The following is a 26556-nucleotide window of genomic DNA, read 5'->3' on the forward strand; positions in this document are numbered from 1 at the left end:
ACGTAACTTACATAACAATGAGAGTCTGTACCATACCCAGCTAAGATTAAGGAATCGAACAGTAAAAGTGAGAAGCAGTCATTTCTAGCTGGGTGTCCTTAACTACAGAAATCTGACAGACTTCCCTTCCCTGTACCTCTATGCTTCTTCTGCCCTCTGTATTCCCTGTAGGAACTTTTCTGCATCAGCCAGGTCCTTGAACTCAGGGGTCTGTCCATCAACTGTCAGATGTAGTTTGGATGGGTAAACTAGTCCGTAGTTAATGTTAATGTTAATGTTCTCAATTGTTGTTTGACACCATTGAACTGTCTCCTCTGATGAAGCAACTCCGCAGATAAATCAGGGAAGAACTTGACCTCTTGTTTGCCATACATAATCCTGCCTTTAGCCCTGGCAGCGTGCATCACTTGGACTTTATTTCGAAAGTTCATAAACTTCATGATCAGCACTCTTGGAAATGATCGATTGGATTGTGTTCTACCTGGGAGCCTGTGCACTCTCTCTATACTGGGTGGAATTGGGGAAGGTTTCAGGACCCAGTGATTCGAACAGCCACTGTTCCAGGAAGGCAACTGCATCCAGATTTTTCCACCTTTCCGGGAAGATTAACCAGTCTGAGGTTTGATCTCCGCGAACGGTTTTCAAGATCGTCAATCTTACGTGTGAGAAAAGCTGTATGTTTAACTGTTTCTTCCAGCTTGCTCTTTTCTGAATTAAACGCATCTTCTACATTGCTAATGTGCTCTTCGACCATATCCATGTGCCCAGAGAAATATCTTATATCCTTTTTAAAATCCTGTATAGCCGTTAAAACACCATCAATCTTTGTGGCAAAATCGCTTTTCATTAGGTCCAGTTTTTGAATCACGTCCATATTCAAGCAAGCGTTGGCATTTATTGTTTCAACTGTAATTGTCTCACCCTGAGAGGTGCTGCATACGGTATCTGATGAGCTAGCTACACTACTAGCATCCCACTTATCGTCATGTTCCACGACTGGAGAAGAGCTCGATTTAGGCTTAACTGTGCCTTTTTTTCGACCGGTATCCAAATCCTTACTTCACAAGGAAGAGTTAATGAAGCAAATTAATGTTGTGTCGGTGAATAAAGAGAATGATATTCAGGATTTTAAACGTATAACAACAGGAGCTCACAGAAAAACATGCGCTTAGTTCAGAGTCATAACCACAGTCATAACCACGCCCCAAAAATAGCACAGTTGAGTACACTTAGATGTTCTTAAGATTCTTAAGAAGTACTGAAGAATTTTTAGTATATTGAGTACAAAATTAGTGCGTAAAAATAGAGCACTTTAAGTACATTGTGGAAGTGTTCTAAGTGTACTGAAATAAAGTGTATTTTAGTGTACTTTTTTTCTCCTGGGTAGCCTTCTAGCCTTCAGTGCAGTACATTTCATCAATTTCCGATGCTAGGGGGTGCTAATAACTAAAAAACTCTCTGAACTTGAACTTGAACAGTGTTGATATTCTTCACCAGTACAGCTGTATCCACAGAATCTGCTCTTCTATATTTGGTCATTTTCTCTACTTTTCCAAACTGCATGGACCCTGATGATTGCTGCTTACTATATTTACAGTTTAGTCTTGTTTGTATATTGAAGTTTGTATATTAAACAAAATCCTTTACCATTTTACTAGCTGATATTTATGCTAATTGTAAAGAATTTAAAGATTCTGGTTCTTATACCACCCAATTCACACCCCCCCCCCCCCCCACCAGAAGCACTCCGCAAATATGGTTCCTAACTATATTTTTTTTTTGGTTTGCTCAAGAACGTGATTATTTCCATACTTTTTTTTCACAGTACCCTATTAATTTTATTATATAATATAACTTTGAAACAATTTCATGTAACAATTCAATTTCTTTCTCCACAGACCTTAACAAGATTCAATGACCAAATCAAATACTTATCATTAGGGGAGGAGATTACTGAAGATAATTTGTTTGTCCAACTTCGGGAGGAATTCAGAAAGTGGAATGATCATCTTAAAAGTACAAAGACATTCTGTCAGTATATTTTCAAATTTTGTAGAAAAATTTAATTCACTGTTTTGCTATTCTAAGAATTCTAAGTTCAAATCAAAAAGTCAGTTCATTTTAAATATTTTTTGTTCCCAAACAAGGTAATGATAACGTTGCAGAAATAAGTCAGTTAAGTCAGAAATTCAGAGGGAGGGAGCTGCTCGGCTTTAGCAACTACAGAATGTTTGAGAACGTACTGCAGGAGCATGTGGCCACACTTAAAGCACCTGCCATTAAATTACTCAACGTAATCAAAGGTATCATCACACATCTTCATATTCATGTGAGAGTACTGAGTATAAAACCAAAAGATTAGAGCGCAACTGAGTGATTTTTTGTCTTTTGATGTATATATATTATTTTTCCTGAAGACATCATCTTACAGCAATTCACTGATGTGGTTTATCAGTGTTTCCAGTATTTCCCTATTCTTCAAAACATCACTTTGGTAAATATTCCTTTTAAAAAGTGGCTTAGAACTGTACAACAAACTTGCGTTGTAAATCAAGTTTAATTAAGTTCTCTTTTCTCTGTACTTCTTCACTTGACTCTAAAAAATAAAATTTATAACATACAGTCAAGCCAACAGACCAAGGCAGAGGAGAGGATCTCAGAGCAGTTTGAAATGGAAGGCATGATTTACACTCAAGATCACATCTACTTGAAGTTCTTGAATGAGATTAGTAAAGAGACAATTTCAGAAGATCAGTTACCTGTCCTTGACAAGAAAAAAAAGTACAGTGAAATACTGCAGGCGTATTATGAGGTAGGTCTTTCTAGTTTTCAATCAAAATATAACATTTTGTTCAGGAATAATTTGCAGTGCTTGTGCAGTGTGCAGGTAACTTTTGCAGGTATGTTTTCTTTCAGATTGTGGTGCAGCGGATGTCTGACCAACTCCCCATGATGATCTCATTTTTCATGCTTAAGGAAACTGCTCAGCTCCTGTCTATGGATATGTTAGGTTTACTGGATGGAGCAAATGTAAGCGAGCTCCTGTCTGAGAACTCTGATGTTGTTAGAAGACGCAGACAACTACAGACTAGCCTGGACCGTTTGAGTGCTGCTCATGAAGCACTTAGTGATTTTATTTGAGGGATCATCTGATTAGTGGTATTACCTAAAAATGCATGACATATTCAACAACTCAATCTATAAAAATATCTTCAGCATGTGAATAGAAAGCATTATTTAAACATACATATTTCACTTTTTCATATTGTTACTACACTCTAAAAAATGCTTTGTTGTTTCAACCGAACTTTGGGTCAAATATGGACTAACCCAACTTTTAAGTTAAAAATTATAGGCTACTATCTGAAAATATCTAATGTATCTGATAATGGTAATCTATAGAATTGTGTGTTTTCACGATACCAACATTTTGACTTTGATACGAAACATAACTAAAATATCTCAATACTACTACTGAACCAATACCATGACAAAAAATCATTTAAAAAAAGAAAAGAAAAGAAAGAAATCTCTCACTTGACCAGTGTTCCTGCCCTGCTTTTTGGGTATTTCCTCCCCCTTAAAAAAATAAAAATAAAATCACATGCCAGTGCAACCACACAGAACTAGACCACTCTCGCAAATAAATAAATGTCAGTGCCACCACACAGGTCTGTGGTGAGCAAATATCAGTCAAGCAATGAGTTAGGGGTGGGAAATATTACCAAAATATTATTCAACACTAGGAGTAATTTTATTTCACAAGAACAATTTATATCATGATATATTCATTTTTGTTATTAATAATGAGAACATAGATGGAAGTAACAAACAAAAGGACAAATACAATAAAACAAAGACACAAATGAAATAAACTGTTTTTAGGTACAGTAGGTATATTTAACAGTAGCATTCAAGAAAGAGATGATACAGAAATTAAATACTCAAAATGTAAAATTAAAGCACTGCATAGTCTTCACTGTATGAAACATGCATACATTTATCCTTATTAAAGCTAGTAAAGTTAGTCAAGATTAGTAAATGATTTTTTATTTTTCTTGATAAACACTGTAGAGACAAACAGCAGCAGGAAAATTAGTCTGCTGTCACTTTAAGAGCTACACCAATTTATTGATACACACGTGTTTTCTTTCTTAGCTGTTTACGTTCATTTCAGTCATAAACCAAGAGGGACATTTTAATGTAACTGTGTGTGTATTTGATTGCTGAAGCGCAGTAACTGCTGAAAGAGATCTGAATTTGCAATCGCATGCTGTCTGCAAGAGGGAGAGCTTCCGTGCTTCGGGTGTGTGATAGTGCTTGAGTTATTTTTAAGGTTTATTGCACTTAATAACTCTTTTTAACATAAAGCACGTCTTGCGCTTTATTTTCTCATCCATGCATGTTTATTACTCACTCCTTAATTGTCTTTAAGCAATGCAGCGCTGCGCGGATATGATATAAAGTTTGGCACTGCCAGCATCATGTGTGTTGAGTTAGGGAGGCCAGTGTTCATGTGTATATAAAGTTAGGCAAGCCAGTGGCAGGAAATACAGCTTTTATTAAAACGCTTTCATTCTTAGAGCGCAGGTCATATGGTATTTTGAAGTGTCCTGTTATAGTGTTGGAGTCCCCCTACAACAGGTTTAAATGCATCTAAGGTCAGAAAACATTGTAATTTTTTCAGAATATAGTGTTATGAATGGATTCGTGTGTTGCTAGGGAAACAGTATATCATTCGTTCGCGTGCGGGTGCGTAACGTTAGGTCTTTCCCTGTGTTTTCTTTGCCTCTCCCTCGTTCACTCTTAACTGATTACAGGTGGAGCTGATTAAGAGGTCTTAGCTGGTTGGTGATGGGAAGGATTGATGCAGTACTTAAGCCATCCGGTGGAAGGAATTGTTGGTTCCCTGCTCTCCTGGTGTTTTTGTTGTCAACACTGTGCAGCCTGTGTTAGTGAAGGGATCGGTAACTTAGATATTTGTTGTTAATCACTGAATTAAGTAACAGTTTAGTTGTATCTTATGTTTGTTTGCTTACTTCCTGGACCTTGGTTAAGTGAAGCCTGGTAGGGAGGTGGGTGCCTGTTTTGTTTTTTTCGTGTTCTCCTGTTTGTGGTGGTAGTAGTTATTGTAATTTACTTTTGGCAAACTGCCCCTCCCGAAGTTAAGATGCTCCTTTTGTTTGTCCTTATTTAAAAAAAACCTAAATTTGCACCTAAATAAGTGTTTTTGTGGTTGAGAAACTGGAGAGTGAGAGCAGGGACCCCAGGGATCTTTCTTAGATGGATCCCTGTTAATTGTTATGGACCAATTTATTTCTCTTTGAGTAGGGATTTAGCTCGCTGTTCGTAACAATACATTTAATTTTAGAATCATTTTTCAATATTTTAAAATGATTCATTTGTAGCAGTTCTGAGAACTGTAAACTCCCTTCTATAAGCCTACTTTGCTCTGATTTGTCAGCTGGCCAAATTTGTTATGTTTGGGCTTTCCTTATACATGTTGGAAGTGAAACGCCCCTTTTTTTTAATTATTTTTTAAATATGTATTACAAACTGCAAAAAATATATTTCAAAAACTCATATGACCTGCTCTTTAAAGTACCGGTACTAGTAAAATGAGGAATTGTACTGTTTTTAAAAGTGGGGTATCACTGTACTTTTTAGTACTGGTATATTGTGCAACACTAATAGAGTGTATCTGACAGTTTAACTCATATAATATCTTTGGCAACATGCCATTCAATCACATGGTGTGTTGTGAAGGTTTCTTATTTGGCTGTCTCTGTGTATTGTGGTTTTCTGTTTGCCTGCTTGACTCTGGAGCTCTGAAGAAATTAAGAATAGCATTAGAAAAAGAAAGTGTTATAAACAGTTGAGTGCCTCAATGTACAATCCAGCTGCAATCCTGTAATCATCAATATTAAACACTTAACATGCTTAGAAACAACACCTATTGTAAAAAGTATTATACAAATAAAATTTAATTGAATGAACAACTGGTTTCCTTTTTTTTATTTTTTTATAAATCACGTTCACTGTGCGCTGGCATGTATGAATTAAGTTATGCCATACATAAGAGAACATTTCTGATGTATATTTTTCCCTTAATACCATATTGACAATGCAAAGCAAGGTGAAGAAGAGGACCCATGATGACATTAACATGGAGAAATGTGTGTACATGCACGATCCCATTTTTGCCCAGAAAATTGTAGACTTAAAGTGAAAAAGTGACAGAAGTATGAATCCATTAGTTTATATACAGGAGAGAACATGACCTCACCCCACAGCTGTGCTGTTTTTGACACCAGGAGCTTGACGCCTGATAAACCGATCATCTACTACGAGGTTTAAATCAGTTCATGATTTCAATGTTTACTGCTTGTATTTTTGGTATTAAATGCAGTGAAATCCTCCCACATGTTTTCTCAATATATCAGCTAGTGTATCAGCATCTGGCTGATTTCATTCCCATGGTGATTCTTCTGTTCATACTGAAGGAAGCTGCACTGATGCTGCGGGCTCATGCTATGGACCTGTGGGATGGAGCTGATGTTGTGAAGCTGCTTGTGGAGGACACAGAGGCTGGACGGAAGAGAGCAGACTTACACCAGCGCATGGAGAGACTTTGTCTGCCACAAGAACGCATCAGTACAGTCTAGGCCAAAAATATTGGTCCCCTTGGTAAATATGATCAAAAAAGGCTGTGAAAATTCATCTGCATTGTTAATTTTGGTCTTTTATTTAAAAAATTCATATGAAATTAATGTTTTTCTCAAATACTCATTGGTTGCAATTATTGGCACCCCTATAAATTCTTATGAGTAAAATATCTCTGAAGTATATTCCTATTCATATCCACAATTTTGAGCACTCCAGCATGATTATAAACATGAACATCATCCAGCTCTGGCTTCCTGTTACACAGAAATATAAAGAGGAGGGAAAACAAAGCCCAAACTCCCTTAATCATCCATCACAATGAGACAAAACAAAGAATATATTTCTGATGTGCAGCAAAAGATAATTGAGCTTCACAAATTGGTGAAGTGGCTTTAAGAAAAGAGCTAGAGCAGTGAAAATTCCCATTTCCACCATCAGGGCAATAATTAAGAATTTCCAATCAACAGAAAATGTTACAAAACTGTCTGGAAGAGGATGTGTGTTTATATCATCCTAATGTGAGAGTATGAGTAGCTAAAGACTCTCCAAGGGTCACAGCTGGAGAATTGCAGAAAATAGTTGAGTCTCAGGTTCAGAAAACCCTAAAAAAATTGTCAAACAGCACCTACATCACCACATGTTGTTCTCCTAGCTCATTCAAAAACAAACTAAAGCATATTCAGTTATCAGCCATGACTGGAACTTCATATGGGACTGGCTTCTATGGTCAGATGAAACTAAAAAATGAGCTTTTTAGCAGCAAACACTCAAGATGGGTTTGGTGAACACAGAGAAAAAAAGTACCCCATGTGTACAATTAAATATACTGCTGTATTTTTGATGTTGTGGGCCTATATTTCTGCTGGAGGTGCTGGACATCTTGTTTAGATACATGGCATCTTTGATTCTATCAAATACCAACAGATAAAAAATCAGTAAGTGACTGACTCTGTTAAAAATCTTATAATGGGCCATGTTTGGATCTTCCAAACGTACAATAACCTAAACACAAACCTCAAAAACAACACAAAAATGGGTCACTGAGCACAAAACCAAGCTTCTGCTATAGCCATTCCAGTTCCCTGACCTGCACCTTATAGAAAATGAGTGTGGTGAACTGAAGAGAAGAAGCACCAACATAGAGCTGGGAATCTAAAGGGTCTGGAGTGATTCTAGATGAAGGAATGGTCTCTGATCTCTTGTCATGTGATCTCTAACCTCATCAGGCATTAAAGGAGAAAATTTAGAGCTGTTAAACTGGCAAATGGAGGTTTCAAAAAGTATTGAATAAAAGGGGGGCATTAATTGTGGCCAATGTGTATTAGAGAAAAACATTTATTTCATAATGATATTTTCCCCCATTTTAAATTTTTTTTATCCTATGAAAGGATACATTTTTGTGAATATTTTAAATAAAAGACCAAAAGGATTCTTCTTTGATCATATTTACCAAGGGGGACAATATTTTTGGCCACGACTGTATATACCTCTGAGACACAAGTTGCCTATATTTTTGTCTTATGCTTGATCACTAAAAGCATTTTAAAGTTAGCACCAAAAGAAATATCAAAATCAAAGAACAAAAATCAAAGAACAAAAGTGTAGTTTGAGGGGCTTTTTTATTAAGGTTCAGTTTAATCATGAGTAATTATTTGAAATATGAAGTAAGTGTCTTTTGTAAATGATAAAGCATCATTGATAGTTTGCTTGGAAGTACTAAAAGTGTTTTTGAATAAAAAATATTTCAGCTTCTTACAATGTCTACACATTATACATTTTAATAAAACAAAGCTATAATTCATAAATTCTGTTTTTTCTTTACATATATGAACTTAGGTTTTCGATTTTTTAAATTAATGATATTGTTTTGAATTATAATTTTTTTTACGTCAAGCTTTTGATAAACTTGGATCTTACTGAACTGAAGCCCTTTGTCTACATACAAATGTCAATGTTATTCACAAATACAGTTGTATATGCACTAAAAAGTATTTGGGAAAATCAAGTGTGCTAGTAACTGACACAAGAGTCATAATTTTTCTTATATTCCATGTTATAATATTTTTTTGTTGTTTTAATATTAGTTGGTAACTACAGAAAATATGATACTTTAGATGATACTAGTCCACTTTACTGGAGCCAAATAAGTATATTAACTTTTATTATTTAAGGCAGTCGGGCTGTATGCTTTTTTAAGGTAGCATGTTTTGTGAGTCAGAGAAAAACAGCACATGTTGCCATCATGGATAACATATTTTGTGAAGCAGGACTAACCCATCTTTAACCCTAAAATGGGTAGGTCATCTTGAGAGGACACTGGCTCAAACAAACCTTTAATTCACATTCCTCTGGAAGAACACACAGGCCTGAACTTTAAGAAACCTTTTTAATGGACTGTGATTAAATTCTGCTATGCTTGTCTGACTGCTGTATGTTGGCACTAAACATATGTACATATCCCATAGAACATTTAATGGCCAATACGTTTCCACAGAAAAGCAGATTATATTTTTTTATGTTAGTGGAGGGGGATATATTAATAATTTACTTCTAACAAAATATCCTATAAATTCACAGGCACACTTCTTTGGCAGAAAGCATCAGCATATAGCAGTTTCTCACCCTCATTTATGCAGATAAAGGTAACAGTACCTTGCTTTTAAATTTGTTTACTTTCATTTTCATTTTACAGTGGGTGTGGTACACTATAACTAGTCAGTCTGATAGAAAGCATCCTCTTCTGTTTTCTCTTCAGCATCACTATCTACAGACACTGTGTTTGGATGAAGCCTACGCTCTGATATTTGAAAGAGGCATCCAGAAAGAAGGATATCATCTATTTTCCACAATTAACTTTCATTCTAACCCTTTTTGGTTTTCCAGAAAATGCCCAGGCAAGGAATATTTTCTATTCTCTTCTTCTTCTAATTTAGATAGAAACAAACATATGATGAGAGAGAAAACATCATAGTTCTCAAAATGAAAGTTTAGTATGTTATTACTTCTAACAAATTTTAATTAATCCCGTTAATTAATATTGACAAATATTGTTCTGGATTAGGTTAATTCAGGTTAATTAATTTAGCACATTTCACATGGAAATCCAAAGTGCTTTACTTTTTATTGCATAATAAAGTTTTTTTTTTTTTTTTATCTAATAAATTTTAAAAGAAAATTTTTTTTTTTAGCCTAAATGCACTGTAAGTCGCTTTGGATAAAAGCGTCTGCTAAATGCATAAATGTAAATGTAATTTTCCACTGTTAGTGTTCTTATTGACTAAACTGTTTAACAGATGTCATTGGCTGTCATGAGGTGTAATGATACAATATTTTCATTTTGAAGTGAACTATCCCTTTAAGAGACATTCACTCCAAGAACAATAACCATTAAATAATGAAAACATTGACAGCCCATCAAAATCTGTCCTACATAGAATAAACAACTTTATTGTGTGTTGTGTAGACAATGTAACAAGTAACAAATACAATGGTGACATTAAAAAAACAAAACGATATTTGCTATCGTTGCCAAGTGAAATGTGAGTATGAGAATGTTTGCCGTGTGAAAGATAAAGGTAACAGAACCTTGCTTTTAAATTTGTTTACTTTCATTTTCATTTTTCAGTGGGTGTGGTACACTATAAGAGTCTGATAGAAAGGATCCTCTTCTGTTTTCTCTTCAGCATCACAACCTACAGACACTGTGTTTGGATGAAGCGTACATTCTGAAATTTGAAAGAGGCATCCAGAAAGAAGGATATCATCTATTCTCCAGAATTAACTTTCATTCCAACCCTTTTTGGTTTTCCAGAAAATGCCCAGGCAAGGAATATTTTCTATTCTCTTCTTCTTCTAGTTTAAATTGATGAAATAGAAAACATCATAGTTCGCAAAATGAAAGTTTAGTATGTCATGCTTCTAACAAATTTTAATTAATCCGGTTAATTAAAATTGACAAATATTGTTCTGGATTAGGTTAATGCAATTTAATTTATTTAGCACATTTCACATGGAAATCCAAAGTGCTTTACTTTTTATTGTATAATAAAGTGATTTTTTTAATCTAATAAATTTTAAAAGAATAACAAAATAAACAAAAATGTAATATAAAAAAATAATTTGAAACAAATAAAAGGTAAATAAATGGTATATTGTGAAGGACAATCAAGGACGTTTTACAATAAAATGTACATTATTTTACAGTCAGGAAATGAGGGGAGCAGTTCACAGTCATTTAGAGGAGAGTATTCGTCCATATATAGATCTAATTGACACTCTGCGGTCAGCTGGGATTCATAAGGACTTAGCATTACCGACAATCATAGTAATCGGAGACCAGAGTTCTGGGAAAAGCTCTGTGCTGGAAGCACTGTCTGGAGTTCCATTACCAAGAGGGAGTGGTGAGGGCTGGTCTTAATCTCATTTGCTATAAGATACCTATATAAAAGTTAACAGAATGCTAACCAATAAGAAAAACATTTCTTTATTCAGCACCTGCACTGCATGGTGTTTTTGAATATAAAGCAATTGTCACATCATTTTGACTGTAAGTGTTCTACTAATTGTTAACTGAACTGTGTTTGCAATAGGAATTGTAACCAGATGTCCACTAGAGCTGAGGCTGAAGAAGGTAAACGTTGGAGTCAACTGGAGGGCTGTTCTGTCTTACAGCGATAAAAAATTTGAACTTGAGGATTCATCATTACTTGAAAACCATGTACTTGCAGGTTAGGAAATATGCTTGGAATTGGTTTCTTTTTCTTCCTACTTCCTACAATACTATCTAGTTATGTTTCGCATCTCCTGACTGCCAGTTTGATGCTTCGTAGTGGACGTTTCCCTTGCAGTTGCCGCAGATTGAGATCTGTTTACAAAAAGGTCACCGCTTGACAGCTGGGTGTGACATCACCAATGTTATAATACGCCATGTAATACAACTTGTGATTGAAGTTTTCATTTACATACTAATTTGAGTTGATTCAAACCCCTGCAGACAGTTGGTCAGGACTGTGTAAAGACATTGCTGAGGTAATTCACACTGCAGATTCCATGATCTCTTTCAGTGAGTTTACTGATTATAATTCTTATGAAAATATACATGGTTCTGGAACAAAAACTTACATGAGATATTGATATAGCTACACATAATGAAAGCATTTCAATACAATTTCTATTCAAATAATTCAATTCAAATAAATAGGTCATTCTACATATGCCAACAAGATGGCACCCATAGTTCATTGCTGGTAACTGAACAGACTTGAGATATGATAAACAGGTAGGGTATGATGGGGAAGATGCCCCCCTTAAGAACAATGGGTTAAGAACAACCTTTAAAGTGTAACATATTTAAATATAAGTTTACAGTGTGCAAATCGAAACTTTTGCTAATTTAACTGTTAGCTGTTTTGCTAATTTAACACATTGATATTCAGGTGAAATGACAAAATTAAAAATAGGATATCCAAACTACCCATTCATCAATATTGCTGGTCAAGAGAAGAAATTCACGTGTATGTGAATTTCTTTCAGCAAGCAAGTAAGCGACCAACTATGGCAGCGATCCAATGTGTCTTTGTATTGAATCAAAGACGGTCCCGGCCGCGGAGCCGTTTAGTCCATGTCAATTTTTTTATTCGGCAAAACTTAAGCCCTTTTGACATTTTGCCTGATGTGGCTATATTAAAAAAAATTCGCCTCCCAAGACAACTCATTATGGAGCTGCTGGACCTTATCAGACCTGCGCTTGCCAGGGTAACGCAGCGGAATTTTGCTTTAAGCCCTGAAGTCCAGCTGCTTGCAGCGCTAAGGTTTTTTGCTACAGGGAGCTTCATCGAGGTTGTGGGAGAGGGCTACGGCCTAAGCAAGACCTCGGTGTGGAGGTGCGTCCACACTGTCACCAACGCCCTTCTGCGCCATGCAGGGATTACAACCGGGGAATTCTGATTGTAAAGTACTGTACCATTAATATAAAAGTGTTTTACATAATTTTTAGAAGTCGTTAAACTCATGTCAAGAAGCGGCACAAGTGGCACAACGGGATAAGGAGGGTGGATGATTAGCGGGGGATAGGCGGTTCGTCTACCCGTCACAACATACCGTGTGAACATATTACTGACGATTTGATAATTTAATTAATAGTCTATATTTTACGGATAACTTAAACTATGTTAAAATAAATGTTACTGGAATAATTTGAGGAATGTTTTCATTTGCATAGAACGTGTTGTCTTTTCTTAACGCCGTAATGCACCTTCGCGTGAAGTGGAAAATCGATTCCTGAGCAATCGATGCCAACTTATTCAGCACCTTAACTTGGGACAGCGCCTTTGTAACGTTGAACGTAAGAGGCAGCATCTTAAGAAGCTTTCTAAGGGACACTTCGGGGAACATACTTAGAAGCATAAACAACTTTGGTAAGATATATTTTTCGAGTCTTCTTAGCACGCTAAGAGTGAGCGTTATCGGGGAACCGGGCCCAGACCAACCTTACGAAAGTGTGACTTACAGAAGATATAATTAGCGTACGAACGTGTCGGGAATCGTGCCATGACATTAAGAGAGAGGTTAAGGAATAGGTTAAGAACTACTTAGCGATTTGGGGAACCGGGCCCTGATCATTTTGATACCAAGAAAGGAGCATCTAGGTAATATTAAATCAGAGATACATTCATACAGCTGAATATGAGCATCTGGAGCTTAACTGTTACAAATAACGAGTGTTAACTAGGCTAATATGATAAGGAAACATAAAAACCGTGACGGAGCTCAAACTAGAGGCATACGACAGCATACGACATACAGTAATATAGAAAATGTCTGTAACAAAACTCGTAGTGGGAAGAAGGAAGAGACCAGGGGAGAGACCATTAGGAGGCTCGGTTAATTTTATTCAAAAACTTCTCAAAAACAAAAGTAGCGCATCCAGCACGTTCACAAAACCTTAAAGGCACAATTTCAGTTCTCCCAGTTCTCTCTCTCCAAGCAGAGCAGTGTCCAAGTCTCCGTACCGTCTCTCTGCCACCATATTCTCCAGTCTCTCTTTTAATTGGTCTCTCCAGGCCAATTACTGCAATCAGACACAGGCGTTCATCGTTTTGCACTTAAACCACTTACTCACCGCTCGTCTCCCGACCCTCTCTCCCGCTGCAGACTTCGCTGAACCATGCCCCCCTCGCCACACTCTCATGTTGCAGACTTCGCTGAACCATGCCCCCCTCGCCACAGAGGCCTTATAATGTAGGTTGTGGTGCCTGGCCCTGAGGGTCATTAACATATCTTTGAAATGTGTTTGAAGTCCGATGGAGAGGAGCAGAGAGTTGCTGTTTAACATCTTCTTGATAGTGGGGGGAAAACCCTTGGCAATATAGCACCCATATAAATGTAGAGTGTGGGGCCATGTCTACGATTTATATGCAAATGTCAAAAGGCTAAAAGGGTCTCCGAGACATAAAGCGTAAGCGATCATCAGTGATCCTAAGCAGATGCTACAGTGGTGTAAAAAGGTTGCATTAGCAATTAAAGAAGAAACACTTAAGCAAAACATGTTCATATCAAAGTGTCTGAATAATTTCTGGTCCCAAATGTTTTATCAGTTTTACTGGTAGTACACTGTATGAAGAATTTTGGGGTATAATATGTCAAAGTTTACTTGATTTTTCTATCCTCACTTAGATAAATGAACTATAGTGTCCTGCACCAATGTTTTATCAGTTTTACTGGTAGTACATATATATATATATATATATATATATATATATATCAAAAATAATATTTTACGTCTGAATAATTTTTGGTTTGACTGTGGATTAATTCTTGTTAAAACTACAAAGTGATTCAGTCAAGAGCAGTGAGTCATTTTGTTTCTTTAATTTTTTTGGATTAACATTACAGCAGCTAGTTAACTAGGCACGGTTACTTTAAGAGACAATGCATCCATTATAATGATACACATCCGATTTCTTTTTCCACTGTTTCCACTGTTTACTTTCACTTAAGACATAACTGACCATTTTTTTGAGGACACTTTCCAAGACGGGTATTTTGACATAATTTTGTATGTATTTTTATCTGTACAAGAGCAAGAAGAGGCAAATTCAGTGTTCAAGCGATTTGAGGTGCATCTCTCGCCATAACTCAGCAAGTACATTTCATGTTTGCCAATTGCGGCAAAATCATACATTTAAGCAACGTTTAGTCGGTCCCAAAATCTGTATATTGTTCAAAACTATCTAATGTCTAATATAATGGTACATTATTCCAGATGTTAGCATTAGATAGCTGTAACTATTTAATAGTTACTTTGAACAAGTGTGGCCCAAGGGGACTTGTTGACAAGACAACAATAAGTCAAACAAACAATTTGATTTCCTTCTCTTATTCACCTTAAAATAAATATTTTATATGTCGACTTCACCACCTAGGTTACCCCAGGAACTCTATAAGCATGACATTTTCTCTAAAGGTTACACAGGTTCATTATCAGACAAAGGAATGGTCAGAGATGTGAGTTCCCCATAAAACACTTTTATTCAAGCAATAAATTACTAGAAAAACTCAAATAAAACACCCATTCCCTCAATAAAGTATCCTATTCGACACACTTATATCACTACAATACATACATAAGAAACTTTTATATCAAAGGAATAAACAGGGAAAAGGAAACAAAATAACAATAAGTTAGAATGCCAACTAAAATACACACACACACACACACACACATACACAAAAGACAATTTATTGACTTGATTTATTGAAAAAACAATTCAGTACAATTTCCAAAGAAAAACTCAACCCACAACTAAGCAGGGCTGAAAGACATCTTCTCCAGGCAACCCTGCCAAAAACGGTCAAACCACCAAAAGACCCCACACTCAATACTCACACACCCCACCACACCAGTGAGACACAGCACTCTCAGATGACAGGAAACCCCCACTAACACGGTACCAGGACACCCATACACAATTAGATACATGACACAATAATTAAAAAAAAAAGTATATATATATATATATATATATATATATATATATATATATATATACACACACACACATACATACATACAGTGGTGTGAAAAAGTGTTGCCCCCTTCCTGATTTCTTTTTTTTTTTTTTTTTTGCATGTTTGTCATGCAAATTATATATATAATGTTTCAGATCATCAAAAAACAAAAAGTGCAAATATTAGTCAAAGATAACATAAGTAAACACAACATGCAGTTTTTAAATGAAGGTTTTTATTATTAAGGGAAAATAAAATCTACAAAACTACATGGCCCTGTGTGAAGAAGTGTTGACCCCAAACTGTGGTTTATCACACCTGAGTTCAATTTTTCTAGCCACACCCAGGCCTGATTACTGCCACACCTGTTCGCAATCAAGAAATCTCTTAAATAGGACTTGTTGTTTTTTTCTAGTGAGTTAAATTTTTGTTTACTGACACAGGTGTTATCAATCAAGAAATCTCTTCAGAAACAAATGAGAAAGAAAATAATTGAGATCTATCAGTCTGGAAAAGGTTATAAAGCCATTTCTTAAGCTTTGGGACTCCAGCAAACCACAGTGAGAGCCATTACTCACAAATGGCAAAAACATGGAACAGTGGAGAACCTTCCCAGGAGTGGCCAGCCGACCAAAATTACCCCAAGAGCACAACGATGACTCATCCAAGAGGTCACAAAAGAACATCCAAATAACTGCAGGCCTCACTTGCTTCAGTTAAGGTCAGTGTTCATGACTCCACCATAAGAAAGAGACTGGGCAAAAATGGTCTGCACGGCAGAGTTCCAAGACAAAAACTGCAGCCGAGCAAAAACGACACAAAGGCTTGTCTCAGTTTTGCCAGAAAACATCTTAATGATCCCCAAGACTTTTGGGAAAATACTCTGTGGTCTGACGAGACAAAAGTTGAACTTTTTGGAAGGTGTGTGTTGTATTACGTCTGGCGTAAAAGTAACACCGCATTTCAGAAAAAGAACATCATACCAGCAGTAAAATATGGTGGTGGTGGTGTGATGGTCTGGGTCTGTTTTGCTGCTTCAGGACCTGGAAGACTTGCTGTGATAAATGGAACCATGAATTCTGCTGTTTACCAAAAAGTCCTGAAGAAGATTGTCCGGCCATCTGTTTGTGACCTCAAGCTGAAGAGAACTTGGGTTCTGCAGCAGGACAATGATCCAAAACACACCGGAAAGTCCACCTCTGAATGGCTGATGAAAAACAAAATTGAGACTTTGGACTGGCCTAGTCAAAGTCCTGACCTGAATCCTATTGAGATGCTGTGGCATGACCTTAAAAAGAAGGTTCATCCTCGAAAAGCCTCCAATGTGGCTGAATTACAACAATTCTGCATAGATGAGTGGACCAAAATTCCTCCAGCGCTGTAACAAACTGATTTGCAAGTTATCGCAAATGCTTGATTGCAGTTGTTTCTGCTAAGGGTGGCCCAACCAGTTATTAGGTTTAGGGGGCAAACACTTTTTCACACAGGGCCATGTAGTTTTGGATTTTGTTTATCCCTTAAGTAATAAAAACCTTCATTTAAAAACTGCATGTTGTGTTCACTTGTTATCTTTTACTAATATTTATATTTGTTTGATCTGAAACATTAAAGTGTGACAAACATGCTAATAAAAACCTTCATTTAAAAACTGCTGTGTGTATATATACACATACAGTGTATCTATAATTCAAAATGCAAAAACACTAGTACACAATTAGAAAAACAAAATCCACATAATTAAACAATTTGTTAAAAATTAACAAAACAAATTATAGATGAAAATGAGACAAAGCAGTTGTTCAGAATTATCAAAATAAAACAAACACATAATGAAAGTGACCAGAAAAAAGCAATTGTTTGTAATGATCAGAACAAACCAAACACATTGATAATGAAAACAGTAGGATGAAACAATTGTTCAGAATTAGAAGGACAATTTTAACACATTGGTAGTGGAAACAATAGGAAGAAGCAGTTGCTCCAGATTATCAGAACGAGCCAAATACATTAATGATGAAAGGAACATGGCGAAACAACAGACCTGCCCAGACCACTGCAGACAAAGCCGGTCACATTAAATTCACAATATATGCATGTACCGCTGAATCAAGAGAGGGAAATTCAAGGCAGGTTTTGCTAAAAAGTTCAACCTCAAGCATGGATCAGTACCCACTGTTCGTGATCCATCTGAACTTCCAGAAGAAGTATGTCTCACACTTTACATTTTTTATGATTATTTGCAAATTGCAAAATCAGAAGAGAGGGGTGGGGTGAGCAGCAGCTCATTATCATTTAAAGAGACATGCACCAAAACGGGTCACTGTGAACAGAGATGTTTTTTATAAGGTAAAAATGGTGTTGTTTTTTTTTTACCGTTTTACATGTTTTACATGACCATTGAGAAATTTTAAGATAAGTATGTTGCAAAATTTTCATGAAGACCCTAAAAAATTGAGTATCCGCTGTCCACTTTAAGACTGCTGCTACACGAATAGCATATACTAACCTGTAGCAGACCTATCTGGTGGAGCTGGGGAAGGTGGAGAGATTCAGAAAAACTCTAGTGAATGCTAACCAGCCATATGTAGAGCAGCAAGCTCATTGGCTGCAGATGCAACATGAACCTATCTGCTTGTGCTAAGTAGATAACGCTGTAAATATCATCAGTTTGTGTTAAGGACCCATCAGCCTTCACCATCTGGAGTTTCATGACAGAACTTGGCATTTATTTGCAGGTTTTCAACCTAAAAAAGTCATACAATGCCTCTTTTGCTAATTTTCTTCACCACATTAAGACACTGTTATACAGAATACATCTCAAATGCATTCAGTGTTTTTCTTCTTATAAAATAAGATTTTTTCACCTGATATCTGATTGTGGAGTTGCTGTGTTTATGAAGTTCAGCGATTCTTAAACTTTTATACTAAACATGTTTGAATTGCTTATTGCTCAGCTGAGCATCTATGTATACACTTGACCAATGCATTCAGGTTGAGAAACACAGTTAATTATGCAGTGTGTGTGTGTGTGTGTGTGTGTGTGTGTGTGTTACAGTCCAGAATGAGCTGGCAGGAAAAGGGGTAGGAATACGTGATGACCTCATCACATTAGAGGTCATGTCACCAGATGTGTGTGACCTCACACTGATTGATCTACCTGGAATTGCCCGAATCCCAGTAAATGGACAACCACAAGATATTGGAAACCAGGCAGGTTGTAAAATCTGATTTTGCATGCCACATTCAGTACCATACTTATCCAGTTTTAAAATCGTCATATTTTGTAGATAAAACGTCTGATCAGGAAATATAATGAGAAGCAAGAGACTATAAACATGGTAGTGTGCCCATGCAACACTGACATTGCAACAACAGAAGCATTAAAAATGGCTCAAGAAGTAGATCCTGATGGCAAAAGAACTATTGGTAATGTAGCACATAATCCACAACACTTAATATGTCTATGAGCACCTGTGTCAGCAAATTTCCATTTTACAAAATAACTTTTTCATTCTCACAGCCATTTTGACCAAGCCAGACCTCATAGATAGAGGAACAGAAATGAGACTTCTGAACATTGTCCACAACAAAGTGATTCCTCTCCGCAAAGGTTACATCATGGTGAAGTGTAGAGGACAACAACAGATTGATGATAACATTTCTCTAGAGGAGGCAGCACAAATGGAGAGAGATTTCTTCCAAACCCATGAACATTTCAGGTTATAACATCAAAATAATTTAATATAACTTTGTGTTTCCTAAAATTTGTGTCATTAAAACTTGATTTGTCATGCTTCAATCAGGTTGCTTTGTTTACCCATTCCAACAGTGTTCTAACATGGTAGTAAACTGAAGTTACAAAAATATGCGCCTCATTTTGGCCATCAGAAATGTGTGCCTACACACATGGCATCCTTAAAAATGACTTTTATTAAGTTTTTTAGTAATGTTCAATATGGCCAAAGCACAGTTGTGGTTTAATAAAATATCTGGTTATCTACAGATTCCTCTTGGAAGAGGAAAAAGCAACTATTAGAAGTCTTGCTGTCAAACTGTCTCATCATCTGGTCTGTCACATCAAAGTAAGTTTGTAAATGTATTACTCTAAAGGCCTATTCATATTATTTATTTAATTTATTCTTTGTTTCGGTGTGAAAGGGAAACTACTTTGTTTGGCCTTCCAAAAGAGGACACAACTAGAAATCAGTGGTTAAGTTGTATTTACAACACTGTTCCAGAACAGTTCAACCCAAATATTCAGATGTGTACAGCGCATTTTACGGAGGACTGTTTCCTGAACCAGGGAAAGTACCCTACAATGCCGTCTACACACAAAGGCTGTTTCTATAAAGTGGGGCAGTTCCAACTTTAATATTCAGATGTGTACAGCGCATTTTATGGGATGCGATTTTAGGCCAGGAAATTTCACACTCATCCAGGCAACACAGAAAAAAATTGTACCCCAAATTTGCACCTTTTGGGGTACAACAGCTTGTCACTGGAACAGTACAAAGATGTCCTTGTAAGAGTACTGCTCCAGTGACAAGCTGTTGTACCGCAAAAGGTACAATTTTGACCCCTTTTTTTCTGTATATTGCCTATACATCCACAACAATTTCTGAAACCACAGACAACCCTATTATTTGTATGGCCATCACATAAAAAGGTCTACTCTAAATCCTTAGTCTGGGGCCATGGAAAATAATGAAAGGTTCTCTCTTACACTGTACCTTCACTTCCCTTTACCTTTTCTTCATTTTCCCCAATATCTCTGTCTAGCCCTTTTTTTCTTACCTGTCACTTCTTCACCAGCAGGTCTACTGTTATGAACAGAACTGTGTCCACCTTGTTGAAAACAACCACCTTATCTCAATATGTTAGCACGGAATGTTATTTATCTTAAAATAACTTAAATACCCTAGATTTAAGAAACCCATATTTCATACAAATATATGCTACCAGTCAAAAGTTTTTGAACAGTAAGATTTTTTTTTTAAAGAAGTCTCTTCTGCTCACCAAGCCTGCATTAATTTGATCCAAAGTACAGCAAAAACAGTTACATTTTCATGCGATCAAAATGCTGAATTTTCAGCATCATTACTCATTATATTACTTATGCCGCGTTCTAGGCAACCTGTAACCCGTGTTTTTCCAACCTTCTACCTGTGAAAGTGCACCAGAATGGCAGTCAAACCCATGACTTCCCACCCATGAACTCATACTAGATCGATGTACTCCAAGTTCTGAGCTCTGACGTCACATAGCCCGCGAAACAACAATGGCAGCCCCTATGGATAATATTGCCTAAGGATGTGGTGTTTATGCAAGTGGTACACGGTAGAAATAGACTTTAGGACAATATAACGTTGCAATAAAATTAATATTCTAGCTACAATTCCTTGCGCTCAGGCAGTTTGGCATGACTTGTCTGGAACGCAAGAAAGTCGTGAGTCGTGAAATAAAAAGCTTTTGTGACATTATACACTATACCAAAAGCTTGGAGTCAGTAAATTTTTTTTATAGAAATTATTAATTTTATTTAGCAAGGATGCTTTAAATTAATCAAAAGTGATGATAACGACATTTATAATGTTACAAAAGACTTATATTTCAGATAAATGATGTTCTTCTTAACTTTCTATTCATCAAAGAAACCTGAAAAAAAAATCTTCTCTGTTTTCAACATAATTTTTTTGTGGTAATTTTTTTTTTTTTTAAGCAAGGATGCATTAAATTGGTCAAAAGTTAAGGCTGATTACAACAAAAATATTTTGCATTATTTTTTTTTTTGATTAATTATGTGTATAATTGGTGAGGGGAAGAGACTTCTTTAAAAATACTTCACAATATGACCTGATCAAAACCTTTTGACTGGTAGTGTATTAAAACACATTTTCTAAAGTGCCTAAATGTCAAAATTAGTACAATATATTTGTTGAAAAATCCTAATACACTATTGAATTATTAGGCTGTGACTCATAATATTTTTTTTGTGTTGCTGTCTGCTCTAGCTCCCTCCCTCCCTGTAGCCTAAATCCATGTGAATATCTGTCTCTGCTAATTTTTAATGTAAATTTACAATCAATATTGATGTCCTTTAGCACAGTATTCTGAATGATGAATAATGCATTATTTGTTTGTTTGTTTCTATGCAATTTGTTCTACTGTTTATTTTGCATCTGTTCTTATTTATAATAGCAAAGATAAAATAAAAAATAGCTGTATTGTGTGATTATTAATATAGTAATTAATAATAAGTAAAGACAAAGGACTTCACTCTATCGACTTCAAACGGGTGTGGCTCAGTCATTTTTTTGCCAGATTCCCACAAATCATAAATCATTTTGAAGGTCTTTTAATGGAGAATGTAATTTTTATTATTTATTTATTTATTTATTTTTGCTCATTGTTACTCGTTTTTGTCAGCACAGGTCACATTATTCTCAGGAGGAAGCACGTTGAGCCAGTAAATGACAACATCACATGTACAATGTTTCAGATGGTATGGCAAGTGTAAACACATGAATCAGATATGGGTCACAATTGAAAGAATGTGTAAACGGGGTTTTTTAAGTTTGTATGGATAGTGTAAACACATGAATCAGATAAAGACCTGCAGTGTAAACGAGGCCTGAACGAGCCAATGCATATTGGAGTGCAAGATTTGGATCTCACGTCCGCCCCGCAGTGTGGGTATAAATGCGGAAGCGGGTGCAACGCACATTCAGCTTTTTGCTTAGGAGCCGAGCAGTTGTGGACTGTTCTGCTCAATCTATTGTCCTTGTGAGAACTGATGAGCTATGAGTTCTCAGGGAGGAGCCTGTCAGTGTTGGTGGTTCCCCTGTGTGCTTCAGCACTAAAAAGAGCTCCGGAGCTTCTGGGTGAGCGCGCCAGTCCTTCTTGCATGGAGGAACTGGTCATTTCATTCAGGGGTTCCTCCAGATATCGATTGTGGCAACGGAGGGTGAGCTGGAGTCTGGGTATGAGGACTCAGCTGTGTTGCCCCCTTTGGGGAGAGTAGCAGTTGTCCAAGCCTGACCCAGAATTAACAGCTATGCTTTCCTGGTTGCCATGGCGGTCGGCTCGAGTGGAGAGAGCCACCATGTCACACCATGTTACACACAATTGGTGTCTCGGGGTGGCCTGGGCTGTTCTCAGCCCCCCCGCCCCAGTGCCATTTTTTCTGCCGGTGTGTTTGTAGGTGACTAGGTTGTGTGAGGTTCTTTTTTCTGGATGGTTCTTGGATGAGAAGGTGACTAGGTTGTGGAAGGCACTTTTTTCTGCCCAAAACCAGTTTGATGCCGCCTCCTCCCTTACTACGCTCCATGGTGAGGTTTTGTCCAAGGAGCGCTTCCACCAGGAGGGGTCACCCGCATCTCCCATCCAAGCCCTGTAAGTTCCCTGTAAGTTACAGATCCGCTGGACAGGCTGCCTCCGCCTTGCATGCCATGGCACTCCTGCAGGTATACCAGGCCAAGGCACTAAAGGAGTTGCACGAGGGTAGTTCTGACCCAGGGCTGATGCAGGAGCTGTTCACAGTGACGGACCTCGCCTTACGAGTGACGAAAGTCACTGCGCGTTCCCTTGGTCAGACGATGACCACGTTGGTGGTCCAAGAACGCCATCTCTGACTGAACCTAGGGGATATGTGGGAGACTGAAAATATTGTTTTCTTGACTCCTCTATCTTCTATGCCGGCCTCTTCAGCGATGCAGTCAAGAGCTTGATGTATGTCTGTGCGTGGTATTTTTGTAGGAGGATGGCATCTCTGGCTGTACATGGGAGATATGTATGGGTGAAACTGGCAGATATGCAGCAGACCACCGCGCCACCTTTTCATTGCCTCCTCACGGTTTCCTCTGTCCTTGCACAGCCTCAGCAGCAGTGTCCACCTAGGCCACAGCAGGGAGCTGGCCACAGGGGTGCAGTGCTGCCCTTCCAGGCCCCCACCAAGCCAGGCAGCAAGCACAAGTGCAAGCGCCTCTAAAACGGGCAACCCAGAGATGGAGGGAACAGCTCTTAGGGAGATGGTGACAGCTTAAGGACAGCTTTTTTGTTTCCTTTTACTTTTGTTCTGCCACTGGCCTTTCAGCCAGCGCTACCCAAACCAACAAAAAAAAGGAGCAGTTTCCACTCTCTGGGTTCCAAGAGGGCGGGGTTGACGTTGCGTCACCTTTTGCCTGGGCAGCCGCATCCCCCTCTTCTATCACCAGAGGGCAGCAGGGCCTGGTTCAGGAAAGCTATGCCTTCTCCCGTGCCCCCTGCCCAACCCTGGAGCCAGGTAGGTGTTACACCACACACCCAGACCTTGGGAGCTATGCCTCCCAAGTTGGGTCCCTGTCCTCCAACACGCTGTCCCACTGTGGGTACATCTGTGGTTCCTCTTGTCCCGCTTGTAAGGTTTCTGGAAGCCTGGCAAGCACTTCCCAGTCTGTCTCACTGGCTCATTCGGACCGTCAGACTTGGCTATGCGATACAGTTCTCCCTGTCGCCCCGTGTCTTCACGAAGGTTGACCTGTTTGCCTATCTAAACACATCCCGGGGCCAGGGAGGTCAGGGAGGATGAGGGCTCTTCACGACAGTCCCTTCCTTGTGCATTCCTCTGAGGAAGGACCTACTTTCTCAGAGATGGGGTACCCTCTGGCAGCCGCGTCCAGATCTCTGGAACCTCCATGTGTGGTCTCTAGACGGGACGCGGAGGTCCTAGGTGATCTACCCCAGGTGGTGGTAGACACCATCACTTCGGCAAGAGCACCCACCAATGTGTGCCTATACCTTGAAGTGGAACCTGTTTCTTGAATGGTGCTCTTCTCACCGGGAAGACCCCCGGAGATGCCCGATCAGAGCTGTGCTTTCCTTCCTCCAGGATGGGTTGGAGAAAAAGCTGTCTCCCTCCACCCTAAAAGTGTCTGTTGCCGCACATTACGGTCCTGTGGATGGTGAATCACTGGGAAAGCACAACTTGATCATCAGGATCCTGAGGGGGGCATGGAGACGGAATCCTCCTCGCCCTAACCCTGTACCCTCTTAGGATCTCCCTCTGGTGTTTACGGCATTAAAGACGCCCCTTTTTATGGCCTCTTTTGAGCCATTGCAGTCCGCAGAGCTGAGAACTCTGTCAATAAAGACAGTGCTCTTAACTGCGCTGGCTTCCATCAAGAGGGTAGGGGACCTGCATGCATTTTCGGTCAATGAATCATGCTTGGAATTGGGGCCGGCCAACTCTCACGTTATCCTGAGACCCTGGCCCGGATTTGTGCTCAAGGTTCCCACCATGCCTTTCAGGCATCAGGTGGTGAACCTGCAAGCACTTGCCTCGGAGGTAGCAGACCCAGCCTTAGCTTTGCTTTGTCCTGTTTGTGCTTTATGCATACGCTTTATCTATATGTGGACCGAACACAGAGCTTCAGCTTTAGATCTTTGTCCATTACAGAGGTCAGCAGAAGGGAAAGGCTGTCTCCAAACAGAGGTTGGCCCTCTGGATAGTGGATGCCATTGTCTTGGCATATCAAACCCAAGATGTGCCCTGCCCCCTTGGGTTGAGAGCACACTCGACAAGGAGTGTTGCTTTTTCTTGGGGATTGGCGCACTGCACCTTGCTGACAGAGATATTTAGTGCTGCCGGCTGGGTGACATCAAACACGTTTGCTAGATTTTATAGCCTTCGTGTAGAGCCAGTGTCTTCTTGTGTACTTGCCCCGAGTAGCCAGTAATACACAGAGAGATTGCTTGGTGTATCGCTTGCTGTGCCTTCCCTTCCACGGATTGGACATGTGTGGTTATTCTGCTCCACAGTTCAGTTCCCCACAGCCGAACCCTGTTGAGTTTCTCCATTGCCTTCGGCAGCCGGACATGGCGGAGCATCCGGCGCTAGGCCTAACACTCATAAGTACGCCTGTTGGTTAAAATCTGTGCTAGGCTAGATGCTCATATTTAGTGATCCCCACAGTAATCCCATGTGTGTATTCTTCCATGGTACAGCTCCCCTCTTGGTGAGCCCATGTCTTTCCCTTGGCAGAGTCCGCTCTATCGTCCTGCCAGTGTTGTCTCCCTCCTAACTAGGCCAGAGCCACCTTAAAGACATTTCATATGTTGTACTGCTCTTAATGCACAGCCCATATGTGTTATCTCCACATGATACCTCCCTGCGGGCGGGATGTGGATTCCGCAGTGTCCCTACGAAAGGCACGCAATAATAGACTCTCTCCATGTAAGCCCTGTCCTATCTTCTGCCCCAGTAGCTGTGGAGGGATCAGGTGGCTTACTAGGGTTGCTGGAGGGGTCAGCAATGGTGGCGCTTTGTTAGGGATCCCAATTCCTCGGTACGTTCTTATGTGACGTCAAATGTGACCAACTGAAAGGGAACGTCTTAGTTATTTATGTAACCCCCGTTCCCTCCCTCAGGGAACATCCCGTCACCATAATTGCTGTACCACTGCGGGGCACCGGGTTCCTGGTTCGGCTCCACAATGAAAACCTGAATGCAAATCTCGGCTCTCAGCCGAGATCCCAATTCGTCGGTACGTTCCGACGTGACATCTCCATTCCCTCCCTCAGGGAGCGGGAGTTACATAAGTAACTGAGACATTTTGGAAAGCTCAGAATATGCTCTAGGAACAACTAAGTGTTATTTAGAAGAAATTCTAGTCCTATAATTATATATAAGTATAATATGAGAAGAGATTACAAATATTAGTTGGCAATTTGCCTAATAATGTCTTGGCAATAAACAGCAGATTATGCATTTTTCACCTTTGGTACAATTTGCCAATTATTACAAAGTACAATGATAAGTACCTGAAGATGCATTCTTCACAAATTATATTGCAGCATGACACAGTCCAGCTTATTCAGTAAGGATAGGTTTGCATGCATATAAAC

At 38.6% G+C, this 26556-nt stretch overlaps 2 protein-coding genes across 2 annotated transcripts in view; both read left to right on the forward strand.

The window, feature by feature from the left end:
* Window positions 1–3632, forward strand: part of LOC109085153 (interferon-induced GTP-binding protein Mx2-like) — a 49826-nt gene extending 46194 nt beyond the window's left edge. Inside the window, exons 8-12 of the mRNA XM_042715406.1 lie at window positions 1899–2031; window positions 2148–2303; window positions 2418–2494; window positions 2624–2812; window positions 2917–3632. Coding sequence (XP_042571340.1) covers window positions 1899–2031; window positions 2148–2303; window positions 2418–2494; window positions 2624–2812; window positions 2917–3141 — 780 coding nt within the window. The 3' untranslated portion in view covers window positions 3142–3632. The remainder of the gene's footprint in view (window positions 1–1898; window positions 2032–2147; window positions 2304–2417; window positions 2495–2623; window positions 2813–2916) is intronic.
* A 7244-nt stretch (window positions 3633–10876) lies between these two features.
* The window catches only part of LOC109065592 (interferon-induced GTP-binding protein Mx2-like), a 38199-nt gene continuing 22519 nt past the window's right edge, over window positions 10877–26556 (forward strand). The window contains exons 1-6 of the mRNA XM_042715407.1: window positions 10877–11066; window positions 11256–11393; window positions 18731–18885; window positions 18963–19101; window positions 19196–19394; window positions 19679–19757. Of these exons, the coding sequence (XP_042571341.1) occupies window positions 10877–11066; window positions 11256–11393; window positions 18731–18885; window positions 18963–19101; window positions 19196–19394; window positions 19679–19757 (900 nt within the window). The remainder of the gene's footprint in view (window positions 11067–11255; window positions 11394–18730; window positions 18886–18962; window positions 19102–19195; window positions 19395–19678; window positions 19758–26556) is intronic.

This window comes from Cyprinus carpio, chromosome A25 (genome assembly GCF_018340385.1).
Source record: "Cyprinus carpio isolate SPL01 chromosome A25, ASM1834038v1, whole genome shotgun sequence".
Taxonomy (NCBI): domain Eukaryota; kingdom Metazoa; phylum Chordata; class Actinopteri; order Cypriniformes; family Cyprinidae; genus Cyprinus; species Cyprinus carpio.